General features: G+C 43.6%; 1 protein-coding gene across 2 annotated transcripts in view; it reads right to left on the bottom strand.

The window, feature by feature from the left end:
• The window catches only part of MMS22L (MMS22 like, DNA repair protein), a 140,202-nt gene that overhangs the window by 28,926 nt on the left and 96,047 nt on the right, over nucleotides 1-15,229 (bottom strand). For both annotated transcript variants that reach the window (XM_073675736.1, XM_073675735.1), the window contains one exon: nucleotides 1,807-1,988. In XM_073675736.1, coding sequence (XP_073531837.1) covers nucleotides 1,807-1,988 — 182 coding nt within the window. The remainder of the gene's footprint in view (nucleotides 1-1,806; nucleotides 1,989-15,229) is intronic.

Consider the following 15,229-nt stretch of genomic DNA (forward strand, 5'->3'; position numbering starts at 1 on the left):
AAGCAAAAGACAGATTATAGAACGTCTAGCCTAAACTATTTAATGAGTATATAATAGTGTGTGTAGTGCCGGCGTCCCTGCCCTCTGCTAGGCAGGAACGCTGTTCCCCTCACCGCTCTGCTCCGTGCCCGGCGTCCCTCTCCCGCTCTGCTGGCAGCGCGCGCTCCTTCCCGGCCACTGTGCTTAGGGCGCGCGCGCGCGCGCCCTCCCTCCCTCCCTCTTAAAGGGGCCGCGCGCGCCGTCCTAAGGAGTCCCCGGCCAATGGCCGGAGGACTTTACCATATATAAGGCACCTCCTCCAAAATGGAGGTGCCCGAGCAATGTTGTTGCACCGTTCTACTCTGCTTCAGCCCTCAGGTCCCGTTGCCAGTTACCTGCCAGTTACCTGCCAGATTCCTGCCAGCTTGCTGTCCTAATCCTGCCTGATTTCCTGTTACCTGCCTGCCTGAGGTCCAACGGTCTGCCTTACAACTCCGGTCAGTCTGTCTATGGACCAGCTTGCCCGCTCACCTGGGAGCGCTTCTCCGCTACCTGCCTGCCTGCCTGCCCGGAGGCTCCGCTGTCACGTGCTGTGACCACCAGCTATTCCAGACTCTTGCCCGCTCACCTGGGAGCGCTTCTCCGCTACCTGCCTGCTTGCCTGCCCGGAGGCTCCGCTGTCACGTGCTGTGACCACCAGCTATTCCAGACTCTTGCCCGCTCACCTGGGAGCGCTTCTCCGCTACCTGCCTGCTTGCCTACCTGGAGGCTCCGCCGTCACGTGCTGTGACCACCAGCTATTCCAGACTCTTGCCCGCTCACCTGGGAGCGCTTCTCCGCTACCTGCCTGCCTGCCTGCCCGGAGGCTCCGCTGTCACGTGCTGTGACCACCAGCTATTCCAGACTCTTGCCCGCTCACCTGGGAGCGCTTCTCCGCTACCTGCCTGCTTGCCTGCCCGGAGGCTCCGCTGTCACGTGCTGTGACCACCAGCTATTCCAGACTCTTGCCCGCTCACCTGGGAGCGCTTCTCCGCTACCTGCCTGCTTGCCTACCTGGAGGCTCCGCCGTCACGTGCTGTGACCACCAGCTATTCCAGACTCTTGCCCGCTCACCTGGGAGCGCTTCTCCGCTACCTGCCTGCTTGCCTACCTGGAGGCTCCGCCGTCACGTGCTGTGACCACCAGCTATTCCAGACTCTTGCCCGCTCACCTGGGAGCGCTTCTCCGCTACCTGCCTGCTTGCCTACCTGGAGGCTCCGCCGTCACGTGCTGTGACCACCAGCTATTCCAGACTCTTGCCCGCTCACCTGGGAGCGCTTCTCCGCTACCTGCCTGCTTGCCTGCCCGGAGGCTCCGCTGTCACGTGCTGTGACCACCAGCTATTCCAGACTCTTGCCCGCTCACCTGGGAGCGCTTCTCCGCTACCTGCCTGCTTGCCTACCTGGAGGCTCCGCCGTCACGTGCTGTGACCACCTGCTATTCCAGAGACTCTCGCTTGCTCACCTGGGAGCACACATTCTCCATCTGCCTTGCTAGCCTACCTGGAGGTTCAGCCATCACAGGTCGTACCTACCCTTCTTCCAGAGACTGCCCTGATCACTTGCCGTGACCTCCTGCCCGTACACCCAGAGACTGTCCCGGTCACCTGCTGTGACTGCCTGCCTGGTCGCCACCCGCTCCCTTACAAGGACCGCTCCCTTGTATAGTAGCCCAGAGGTTCCGCCTCCCAGACCCGTTACAGTGTGCGAGTATAAGGACATCTAAAACCTTTACAAGATTACGATGAGCAATAAAAATAGCAAGCAGACAGTAGACAAGGGAACAGACCTGCCGCTGTGTCAGCTAACTGGGAGGGAGGGGTTTGTGAAAGTCTTAAACTTTTCAAGAAGGGGAAGAAATTTCTCCAGAGAGCAGATGCGACGGCTAGATGGCGCTCCTTTGCCACTGACACAGATAATGCATGAATCCCTGCGTTCCCATGTCCTTGGAGTGCACGGCTGTGGATGGTCCTGAGAAAAAGAAAGAAAGATGTGTTAGAACAGTCACATACAATAAGACACATTAATAGTGTGTGTGTTCTTTGGATGTACTAGAAGAGTTAATTTACACTGCTGAAAACATTTCTCAAAGCTGTTATTATTGTATGTGTAACTGAACACTGACAAATGCCTCATACATCGTGAAGCAATGAGAAGAAAAAAAATGGTCAAAAAGGATACCATTAAAGCTGGATTTACACTGACTGATTACGGTGAGTGAGCATTCCTAGGAATGATAGTCTAATAGTAGGGCAGTGTAAACAGGCGGCTGATCACTCAATGGATACTTGTTTGCAGGTGAAATAAGTTTTAAGATGACTTAAAGGGAATCTGTCAGTAGCCATCAACCCTCCTAAGCCGTCCATATGTGTATATACAGTTGAAACCAGAAGTTTACATACACTATATAAAAAGACACATTCATGTTTTTCTCAATATCTGACATGAAATCAGAATAAACCTTTCCCGTTTTAGGTCAATTAGGATTACCATAATTTTTAATATTTGCCAAATGCCAGAATAAGGAGAGAGAGAGAATGTTTTAAGGCATTTTTATTACTTACTGTAAAGTCCAAAGTTTATGGTGTGCAGTATACTTATAATAAACAGGGAGCGGAGGTGGTCATATGATCATCTGTTGCAACGCACCCACCGTATTAGGATCCAATGAAGCATTCTATTTACGGGTACAGATGGAGTACTTGGTTTCACATCCTTGCTCTAAACACTACAGGGTACAAGGACCAATGGCGCAACAGGGTATTTGAAAGGCAACTTTTTTGGCCATTTTAAGCACACATCCAGTTGGTTAAAAACAGAGCAAAAATAGACTTTACATAATGAAGAATTATATCTAATCTTTGAAACATTTCTCAAAATTAATCCACAAGGCTAAGCTTTAATATGCAATTATGAGACTCCTCTGCTGAAGACAGAACGTGGAATATTTTACGTTCTCACGTTGTAACTCATTACCGTCAGTTATATTGACGTTGACAACGAATACAATAAATCAAATGAGGACGCAATGCAGTCGCAGGTCCAAGTCCAACAATCCAGTGTCGCTTCCTAAAAATACAGCTACCCTCCAAAAGAGGCTTCTCCCCTCTGCAAATCTCTTCACTGGCTCCCATTTCCCCAGCGTATCCAATTTAAACTACTAATACTGACCTACAAAGCCATCCCAGAGTGAAGGCAAAAGGGCCAACAAGTGCTAAGCATCTCTGGGAACTCCTTCAAGATTGTTGGAAGACCATTTCCAGTGACTACCTCCTCTTGTGTATGTGTGAAAAAAAAAAAAAAAAAAAATTATAATATACATACAGTTATATGAAAAAGTTTGGGCACCCCTATTAATCTTAAGCTTAATGTTTTATAAAAATTGGTGTTTTTGCAACAGCTATTTCAGTTTGATATATGTAATAACTGTTGGACACAGTAATGTTTCTGCCTTGAAATGAGGTTTATTGTACTAACAGAAAATGTGCAATCTGCATTCAAACAAAATTTGACAGGTGCATAAGTATGGGCACCTCACAAGAAAAGTGACATTAATATTTAGTAGATCCTCCTTTTGCAAAAATAACAGCCTCTAGTCGCTTCCTGTAGCTTTTAATGATTTCCTGGATCCTGGATGAAGGTATTTTTGACCATTCCTCTTTACAAAACAATTCCAGTTCAGTTAAGTTTGATGGTCGCCGAGCATGGACAGCCCTCTTCAAACGATCCCACAGATGTTCAATGATATTCAGGTCTGGGGACTGGGATGGCCATTCCAGAACATTGTAATTGTTCCTCTGCATGAATGCCTGAGTAGATTTGGAGCGGTGTTTTGGATCATTGTCTTGCTGAAAGATCCATCCCCTGCGTAACTTCAACTTTGTCACTAATTCTTGAACATTATTGTCAAGAATCTGCTGATACTGAGTGGAATCCATGCGTCCCTCAACTTTAACAAGATTCCCGGTGCCGGCATTGGCCACACAGCCCCAAAGCATGATGGAACCTCCACCAAATTTTACTGTGGGTAGCAAGTGTTTGTCTTGGAATGCTGTGTTTTTTTGCCGCCATGCATAACGCCTTTTTGTATGACCAAACAACTCAATCTTGGTTTCATCAGTCCACAGGACCTTCTTCCAAAAAGAAATTGGCTTCTCCAAATGTGCTTTTGCATACCTCAGCCGACTCTGTTTGTGGCGTGCTTGCAGAAACGGCTTCTTTCGCATCACTCTCCCATACAGCTTCTCCTTGTGCAAAGTGCGTTGTATAGTTGATCGATGCACAGTGACACCATCTGCAGCAAGTTGATGCTGCAGCTCTTTGGAGGTGGTCTGAGGATTGTCCTTGACTGATCTCACCATTCTTCTTCTCTGCCTTTCTGATGTTTTTCTTGGCCTGCCACTTCAGGAATTAACAAGAACGGTCCCTGTGTTCTTCCATTTCCTTACTATGTTCCTCACAGTGGAAACTGACAGGTTATATCTCCGAGACAGCTTTTTGCATCCTTCCCCTGAACAACTATGTTGAATAATTGTTGTTTTCAGATCATTTGACAGTTGTTTTGAGGAGCCCATGATGCCACTCTTCAGAGGAGATTCAAACAGGAGAACAACTTGCAAGTGGCCACTTTAAGTAGCTTTTCTCATGATTGCATACACCTGTCTATGAAGTTCAAAGCTCAATGGGGTTACAAAACAAAAAAAAGTGCTTTAGTAAGTCAGTAAAAAGTAGGTAGGAGTATTTAAAACAAGAAAATGATAAGGGTGCCCATACTTATGCACCTGTCAAATTTTGTTTGAATGCAGATTGCACATTTTCTGTTAGTACAATAAACCTCATTTCAAGGCAGAAACATTACTGTGTCCAACAGTTATTACATATATCAAACTGAAATAGCTGTTGCAAAAACACCAATTTTTATAAAACATTAAGCTTAAGATTAATAGGGGTGCCCAAACTTTTTCATATAACTGTACATACATATATATATATATACACACATATACATATATAAATATATACATATATACATACACACACACACACACACACACACACACACACACGATACCGTTCAAAAGTTTGGGGTCATCCAGACAATTTTGTGTTTTCCATGAAAACTCATGCTTTTATTTATCAAATGAGTTGCAAAATGATTAGAAAATATTGTCCAGACATTGACGAGGTTAGAAATAATGATTTTTATTAGAAAGAATTTTCTCCTTCAAACTTTGCTTTCATCAAAGAATGCTCCCTTTGCAGCAATTACAGCATTGCAGACCTTTGGCATTCTAGCTGTTAATTTGCTGAGGTAATCTTGAGATATTTCACCCCACTTTTCCAGAAACCCCTCCCACAAGTTGGATTGGCATGATGGGCACTTTTTGCGTACCATACTGTCAAGCTGCTCCCACAACCGCTCAATGGGGTTGAGATCTGGTGACTGCGCTGGCCACTCCATTACAGATAGAATACCAGCTGCCTGCTTCTTCCCAAAATAGTTCATGAATAATTTGGAGGTGTGCTTTGTGTCATTGTCCTGTTGTAGGATGAAATTGGCTCCAATCAAGCGCTTTCCACAGGGTAGTTGCAAAATGGAGTGATAGCCTTCCCTATTCAAAATCCCATTTACCTTGTACAAATCTCCCACTTTACCAGCACCAAAGCAACCCCAGACCATCACATTACCTCCACCATGCTTGACAGATGGCGTCAGGCACTCTTCCAGCTTCTTTTCAGTCACTCTGCATCTCACAAATGTTCTTCTGTGTGATCCAAACACCTCAAACTTTGATTCGTCTGTCCATAAAACTTTTTTCCAATCTTCCTCTGTCCAATGTCTGCGTTCTTTTGCCCATATTAATCTTTTCCTTTTATTAGCCAGTCTCAGATATGGCTTTTTCTTTACCACTTTGTCCTGAAGGCCAGCATCCCGGAGTCGCCTCTTCACTGTAGACGTTGACACTGGCGTTTTGCGTGTACTATTTAATGAAGATGCCAGTTCAGGAGCTGTGAGGTGTCAATTTCTCAAACTAGAGACTCCAATGTACTTGTCTTGTTGCTCAGTTGTGCAGCGGGGGCTCTCTCTTCTCTTTCTACTCTGGTTAGAGCCTGTTTGTGCTCTCCTCTGAAGGGAGTAGTACACACCGTTGTAGGAAATCTTCAGTTTCTTGGCAATTTCTTGCATGGAATAGCCTTCATTTCTAAGAACAAAGATAGACTGTCGAGTTTCACATGAAAGTTCTCTTTTTCTGGCCATTTTGAGAGTTTCATAGAACAAACAAATGTAATGCTCCAGATTCTCAACTAGCTCAAAGGAAGGTCAATTTTATAGCTTCTCAAATCAGCCAAACCGTTTTCAGCTGGACTAACATACTTGTGCAAGGGTTTTCTAAACATCCATTAGCCTTATTACAGTTAGCAAACACAATGTACCATTAAAACACTGGAGTGGTGGTTGTTGGAAAAGGGCCTCTATACACCTATGTAGATATTGCAATAAAAACAAGACGTTTGCAGCTAGAATAGTCATTTACTACATTAACAATGTATAGAGTGTATTTCTGATTCATTTAATGTTAGCTTCATTGAAACAAAATGTGCTTTTCTTTCAAAAATAATGAAATTTCTAAATGACCCCAAACTTTTCAATGGTAGTGTATATATACACACATACATACATACATACATACATACATACATACATACATATACACACACACCTATTCCCTTTCGGTGCAAATGTATATACACACTGCACAGTACCACTTCTGTCCTGTATACTGGTTGTAATCAGTATCAGTTGAAGTCAGTTTTTTTTTCCTGAGCAGTTATTAATCATTTACAGGACCATTAAGAGTTTCCAATGTTACAGAGTTGTAATGTATCCGTAAATATCGGATGCAATAATGTGGCCTCCGATTTATTTTCTCACATCCATAGACTTGAATGGGCGAGTCTCATCCAATTTCAGAGTCAAATCACAGCATGATATGATTTTTTTCTCACACCGAATCAGGAGAATAAATGTTTCTCTGCACTGCCTCATTGCAAAACATCGGTCAGTGTGCGATCTGATTTAAAAAAAAAAAAAAAAAAAATCGGATAGCACACGCTTGATTTATATGCTTGTTTGCTAGAGCCATTAGGCTACGTCCCCACGATCAGGAACCAGCAGCGCTTTGGATGCAGCATATTTTGGCTGCGTCCAAAGCGCTGCGTTGTAATGCCGCACTAGTTTTGTCAGTACATGCGAATCCACAGCATGTACTGACATTTCCATCGGTCAAAAACGGCAGCGGAGACTAGAGTCCTTTAAGAGCGTCTTCGCTACAGAAATTGACATGCTGCACCGTGTGTGAGTTTACGCAGCGTCAAATAGAAGCACACTAGGCATGGGATTTCTATAAATCCCATCCACTGTACTTGTAATGTAGAAAGCAGCGTTTTGGACGAGGCGCTGGTGCACTGCATACATACACTGCATATATACAGTGCACAGTACCACTACTCCTGTGCTGTTGTTGGAGAGGCGACAGAATTTGGGAGGGTCAACATTGGTTTATTATTTTCAATATTCCTATGGGAAAATAATAAAAAAAAAAAAATTGGAAAACCTGTTTAAACGGACTTTGTCAAGTAATCCCCTATCCCGAGAACTTTCCAATAGCTGGGGGTCCAACCGCGGGGACCCGCATGATCCCGAAAACCGGAGCTCTGAAGAGCACAATGTAAATGGAGCTGTGGTGGATCATGCACTACTGCTGCGCCATTGTGGGCTGGTGGGGTTTGTGTAGCAGGACTCTTTTTTGTCCCAGTCCGACCCTGGTACGGAGTGAACGAAAAGTGTAAGATCTCAATAAATAGGGAAAGGATAATGTACAAAATGGAGAGTACATGACCAAATAGAGCAATACAATATATCATGTTATTTAGATGGTGCTCTCATGTCATCTGTGTGCTGTGCTCACTCAGATGTAAAAGGAGAACACAAGGGGACTGCGCACGGATTCAGGGTGAAGAGGAGGGAGTTTTCGGCTCAGGTGAATGTGGTAGGGAATGCATTATACGGGGCATGTTGTAAACAGCCTTGTAGTAAACAGGGAGCGTGCAGGACCAGAAATGTGGGATTTCCGGTATTAGCAAGCACTGGCTACCGGCGAGCCAGCTCTAGAAGATATTTGGTATTTTCTTGAGAGCCAAATATAATTAAACTGCGGGCCATATTTGGCCCAGGGGCCTGAATTTGGCATCTGTCCTGTAGAATAACCAGTATATATGTGTATATAAAATGTTCATCATTTAAAATATTTGATCATGCGAGATCTCTCTAAGCCCCTTCTATGACAAAGGAATTTTACATGATATTTTGGATTTCCCTGAATACAAAGTTAATAAAACACATACAATATAAAACAGTAATATAAAACATTCTGAAAACAAACAAATGAAAACATAGAACATTGTTCAACATTCTCAAGGATAAAATGCCGCCTTGCTATATTCCAATAAGAAAAAGTACACTGCAGATCTCTGCGTTCCCTTCAGCAGGACGAGCATACGATTTCCTAATGCGTTTTAGAAAATGATATTACATGGCTGCGACCACATCTTTGTTAGTAGAGTAAGGACAAACGTTGCAGCCATACAAAGCATCTCCCTTCTGCAGACAATGTGGCATGAATTCAATAATACACTCAATTTTCTTTGATTTCTCTAGTACCGTGCTCGCTACTTAATCTAATTTGGAAGTTGTGACTTTCTAGAGGTTTAATAGAGATATGTCTGCGGGGAATCAATGTTCCCTGAAACAGGGGGGGAGGGGGAAAAAGGCATTAACAAATTTGTCTGGCAGAGCCAGATTCACAGCATTACTGTGGTAGGCTGATGAACTAAATAACACGCTTATTAAAAACAAATCGGCAGGAACGCACCAGCATTGCTGTTTCCATTTGTCTTCTGGTCAACCCAATTCTGTATCTACATTAAGATTACCACATTTCCTTTATTAAATTGTATAAAGAGCAGCGTAAAGTCGGTGCCTAGATGGTTATTGCGTTACCGGATATACAAGTGTTACATGTGGGAGATAAAAGTGTGCCGGAACATGGAGTCACTGGAAGCATTTGGCCTACATGTAAAACACAGTGTAACTTACTTTATAAAAGTTATATATAAAGATGTGTATGTCCGGGATTGGCATCTGCACCGTCACAGCTACAGCCACAAAATTTTGCACAGTCACACGTTTGGACCCCGAGAGCGTCATAGGCTATGTTGTGAGGTGAAATTTTAACCCCGCGCGTTCCAATTCACCAAACAATTTTGCCCCTATCTACATAATGGGGAAAAAGTGAAAGGAAAAGTGTTGGAGGCAAATTGACAGCTGCCACATGTGAACAAGGGAGAATTAAAGAATGAGAGCGATGGCGCCAAAGAGTATATACCGTACAGTTGCTAAGGTGGGGCCCGACCTGGGATACTCATACTCGCCACACACGGGGATATGAACACACACACAAAATGCGCCACACACTACCACGTGCTTGAACACATATACCACCCTCAGCACACACAATACTCATCTCACAAAGATTTATCAGGCTGCCAATAGCAACCAATCACAGCTCAGCTTCTATTTTGCTACAGTTAATTAATCTGAGCTGTGATTGGTTAATATAGGCAACAAAGAACATTCTCAGTATAACAAAGCTTGTGTAAGGTAATAAGATGTCAGTTAGGGTGTGTTGGTGGAAAGTCAGTCACATTACTTCTATGTGAGAGGATATAGAAACTGCCAGTTACAGACTATTTTTACCACAATAATGCCTCATAAGAAAAGGAATTTCATGGCACGAATGTCAGCTGATGCGAAGAGAAAAGCTGCATTACGGGCCAATGAAAAATGTGAAGACCGAGAAACAAGGCTGACACACATGAGAACAGCAGCTGCTTCCTCAAGAGCCAATGAACTTTCTGAGCAGAGGGAAGCGAGGCTTGCAGACAAGAGAACAAGAGCTGCTTCCTCAAGGGCCAATGAACTTTCTGAGGAGATGGAAGCGAGGCTTGCAGACATGAAAACAAGAGCTGCTTCCTCAAGAGCCAATGAACTTTCTGAGGAGATGGAAGCGAGGCTTGCAGACAAGAGAACAAGAACTGCTTCCTCTAGAGCCAATGAACTTTCTATCTATTTGTTTTGTGGTTTTTGTGTGGAGAATAAATTTTTGTTAACACATTCTATTTTGGTAACAGCAGTTATTAACCCGGACGAAGCAGAGTAGTACAGCTATATTTATTACAGGCTTGGAATAGTGTTGCTGATCGTCGGGGATTTAGGTGCTGAGACCCCCACCGATTGGTCAAATAACTGCTCTGAAGTGCTCAGCTGATCTGCGTGTACAATGCAGTGTACGGGCTTAATAAGTATATGGGGCCATATATTGATGCTCTCACGAACCCATATACTTAACCCCTTCGCAACCCTCGGATTTTCCGTTTTTTGCTCCCCTTGTTCCCAGAGCTATAGCGTTTTTACTTTTTGGTCTATATGGCTGTGTGAGGGCTTATTTTTTGCGGGACGAGTTGTACGTTTCAATGCCATTACTAGTTTTACCATATCGTGTACGGGAAAATTGGGAAAAAAATTCCATGTGCAGTGAAATTGCAAAAAAAGTGCAATACCACAGATGTTTTTTTATTTTTTTTACCACGTTCACTGATTGCTAAAACTGACCTGACATCATTCTCCAGGTCATTATCAGTTCATAGACACCAAACATGTATAGGTTCTTTTTTATTTAAGTGGTGAAAAAAAATTCCAAAGTTAGCTAAAACAAAAAAAAGGTGCCATTTTCCAAGACCCGCAACGTCTCCATTTTTCGGGATCTGTGGCCGGGTGAGAGCTTATTTTTTGCGAGCTGAGCGGACGTTTTTATTGATACCATTTTGGGGTAGATCCGATGTTTTAATTGCCCGTTATTGCATTTTATTGCAATGTTGCGGCGACCAAAAAACGTAATTCTGCCGTTTAGAATTTTTTTCTCATTACGCCGTTTACCGATCGGATTAATTCTTTTTTTATATTGATAGATTGGGCGATTCTGAACGTGGTGATACCAAATATGTGTATGTGTTTTTTTTTTTTAAATTTTATTTTGAATGGGGCGAAAGGGGAGTGATTTAAACTTTTATATTTTTTTTTAAAAACTTTTTTTTCCCACTTTTTGCTTGCTTCTATAGTCTCCATAGGAGACTAGAAGCAGCACTTGTCTGATCGCCTCTGCTACATATAGATGATCAGTAGATCACCTCTGTGTAACAGAAATGGGCTTGTGCTATGAGCGCCGACCACTAGGTGGCGCTCATAGCGACCAGCTCATTACAACCACTGGAGTCTGAAGCAGACCCAGGGTTGTCATGCCCATGATCATGTGACGGGGTCACCGATGGGCGGGTTAAAGGACGCGCTTCCGGCGCGGCGATGTTAAATGCCGCTGTCAGAAATTGACAGCGGCATTTAACATGTTAACAGCCGCGGGTGGAGGATCACGATTCCACCCGCGGCGGTTGCGGGCACTTGTCAACTGTAAGAATCAGCTGACATGTGCCCGGTTCAGTGCAGGCTCGGCGCCGGAGCCCTCACTGAACCGGGGGTTACAGCCTTGTGCGTATAAATATGGCACAGGCTGTAAAGGGGTTAATTAAGCCCGTACACCACACTGTATGTGCAAACTCATGTAGAAGCTGAGCACTTCAGAATAGTGCTTTGACAAGTCAGTGAGGGGGGTGTCTAGTATGTATGTATGTATGGTATATACTCGAGTATAAGCCGACTTTTTCAGCACATTTTTTATGCTGAAAAAGCTCCCCCTCGGCTTATACTCGGGTTTATGCTTTTTATATGCTTATATATGCAGTATATACCATGGGGGGGAAGAGGGTTGCGGCGGCTGGAGGAGTGAGCACAGGCAGTGGCTGATGCTGCAGCTAACATGTGTGCACGCTGCTAAAGAAAATGAATATTCGCTATTCTCTACGCCCATGGGAGTGGAGAGGGGTGAATAGTCATTTTCTTTAATAGAGCAGTGTGAGTCCCAGCCACCGCTTCCTGCTGTGACTCAGCAATCCTCTATGCCCGCTATTAGAGAGGCACAGAGGATACCTGAGCCTCTGAAGGAAGTGCGGCTGCGACTCTCACTGCGCTATTAAGGAGAATGACTTTAAACTCCTCTCCACGCCCACAATCCCGGCGTGAAGAGAAGTAAATATCCCAGCACCTAACCTCAGCGTCTGAGGGCGCATGGCAGTGAAGTCAAGCGCTGCTCAGATGCAGAGGGGAGATGCTGGCAGAACAGGACGCAGTGCTGGAGCACAGGGGAGGAAGGGGAGTAGAATTGTTTTGTTTTTTTTCATGTGTGCAGCGATGGGGGTGCCATATACACCAGGATTGGGGATGAGGGGTGCCATGCATACTAGGTTTGGGGATCAGGGGTGCCATGCATATCAGGATTGGGGATGAGGGGTGCCATGCATATCAGGATTGGGGATGAGGGGTGCCATGCATATCAGGATTGGGGATGAGGGGTGCCATGCATACCAGGATGGGGTTGAGGGGTGCCATGCATACAAGGATTGGGGATGAGGGGACCATTCTTACCAGGATGGGAACATTTACCAGTAGCTGCTGCATCTCCCACCCTAGGCTTATACTTAAGTCATTAAGTTTTCCCAGTTTTATGTGGTAAAATTAGGTGCCTCAGCTTATACGGTATGTATGTATGTATGTATGTATGCATGCATGGAGAGTATATATACACATACTCTAAGCTGCTTGAGGTCTAGTGTGAAGTTTCCACAATCAGTGATGGTTTGGGGAGCCATGTCATCTGCTGGTGTAGGTGAACTGTGTTTTATCAAGACCAAAGTCAGCGCAGCCGTCTACCAGGAAATTTTAGAGCACTTCATGCTTCCCTCTGCCAAAAAGCTTTTTGGAGATGGAAATTTCATTCTCCAGCAGGACTTGGCACCTGTCCACACTGCCAAAAGTACCAATACCTGGTTTAAAAATAACAATATCATTGTGCTTGATTGGAGAGCAAACTCCCCTGACCTTAACCATAGAGAATCTATGGGGTATTGTCAAGAGGAAGATGAGAGACACCAGACCCAACAATACAGACGAGCTGAAGGCTGCTATCAAAGCAAAATGGGCTTCTATAACACCTCAGCAGTGCCACAGGCTGATCACCTCCATGTCACTCCGCATTGATGCAGTAACTGATGCAAAAGGAGCCCCGACCAAGTATTGAGTACATTTACTGAACATACATTTTAGTAGACCAACATTTTGGATTTTAAAAACATTTTTCAAGCTGTTGTTATAAAGTATTCTAATTTACAGAGATAATGACTTTTGTATTTTCATTGGCTGTAATCCATAATCATCAACATTAACAGAAATAAACACTTATCACTCTGTTTATAATGACTATATAATATGAGTTTCACTTTTTGTATTAAAGAAGTGAAATAAATTAACTTTTTGATTATATTCTAATTTAGTGAGAAGCACCTGTATGTATATACATTACCCCTGAAGTAAATTAATAGTGTATAAAAGGAATAACACCCCAATAGTAGGCACAAAAAGAAACTTTTTTTAATGCTTTTTATTTTTCTTTCCTCATGTCCCAAAAAGATTATTACACTGCAAAGTGAAGTATAGCAACATTTTGGGTAATGTACCCTTAGTCAGCCTAGAATAGGATATGTGTGGAATGTCCTTCTTAGAAGAAAAAGGAAACAGCCACTTCTACCAGTATATGAAAGGATGGAATCGCTGGGCTGTCTAGGGATCCAGAGAAAGTGTGGAAATGACTATTGCACATGGGAGAAGGGACCCAGTGGTGCAAAAACGAGTGATCACTTATTGCAGAAACAAATGCAAGTAATTTTTTAGCCCCCAGTCGTTTACCATCTCGGAAAAAAAGCGCCATTCTAATGTCTGTTTCCACAGCTCAAGGGCTCCTTCAGTTGCAATAAATCTAAATGTTTGTACTCTGAAAGGATACTGCTTGGTAAAGAAAAAGATTTAGTGTTTTGAGTTACCCAGGAAACAATTCTGTATTAAACCAATTCTTGAAGTGCAGCACTTCTTGTGCAGTTATTGGCTGGAAAGCAGTTGTCACTTCCAACATGAATCCAAACACAATCCAAACCATTACTAAACACATGGATTAACATAGGGCTAATTCTCGTATAAGAAATGGTGTTCAAAACCATAGTGTATTTCTACATTTTTGTTCTGGTCACATGAAATTAACCACTGATTAATATATTCCAGAAACTGCCCAAAAAAATGTTAAAGGGGATGTCCACCACTCAGACAAACACTTCTGAATACCCATGTTTACCAGCCAGTTAAATAATAACACCTTTACTCACCTCTGGCGCCATTAGGCTCTGTGCCCGTGATGCTGAATTGATGCGGATTTTTCCTGAGCGTTTCTGCCTCTCCATGGCAGAAAGAACACATGCGGATTTTACATGCGTTTTTTCTGCCAGGGAGAAGCGTTTTTTTTTTTAAGCATATCTGCATGCATTTTTTCAAGCGCTTTTGAGCATCAGTTGGAAAAGTGCCTGACAAGTTGGTCACACAATATAAATACATGCAATTGGCATGGATTTACATTGTGTGACCAACGTATGCTGCTTTAAATGCAGCATCAATAGTATAAAAAAAAAAAGAATTAAAACGTAAAAATTAATAAAAAAAAAAACATTATACTTACCTTTCCGGCGGCCCCTGGTTTCCTCTCCGGTGGTGTGCTCTGTCCTCTTGATACGATTCTATGTAGATGGGAGGGAGGGAAGAGCTCTGCCTCTAACTCCTCTCTCCTCCAATCTACATAGAATTGTATCCATAGCAACTGGATCAGTGCTCAGCCCATAGATCTTAGCTCATTTACATGTAAGAAAAACGTGACTTTCTCTGGAAGGAAACATTGGTGTCACGGTTTCAAAACTGACTGTGGTCTATGGATGCTGTGAGTGACAGCTCAGCCGCCCTATGGACTCTGGAATGTGCTGGACTATCGGTTTTGAGAGTGACAGTCCAGTCATCTAATCTGATCCTGGGGCGTGCTGGGCTGTCAGCATTTTAATTGACAAGACTGCTGCTCAATCTGGTCTAGTCTGTGGGTGTTTCCTCAGAT

Source organism: Phyllobates terribilis, unplaced genomic scaffold (assembly GCF_046119375.1).
Source record: "Phyllobates terribilis strain yellow unplaced genomic scaffold, ASM4611937v1 Scaffold_3__8_contigs__length_932513732, whole genome shotgun sequence".
NCBI lineage: Eukaryota > Metazoa > Chordata > Amphibia > Anura > Dendrobatidae > Phyllobates > Phyllobates terribilis.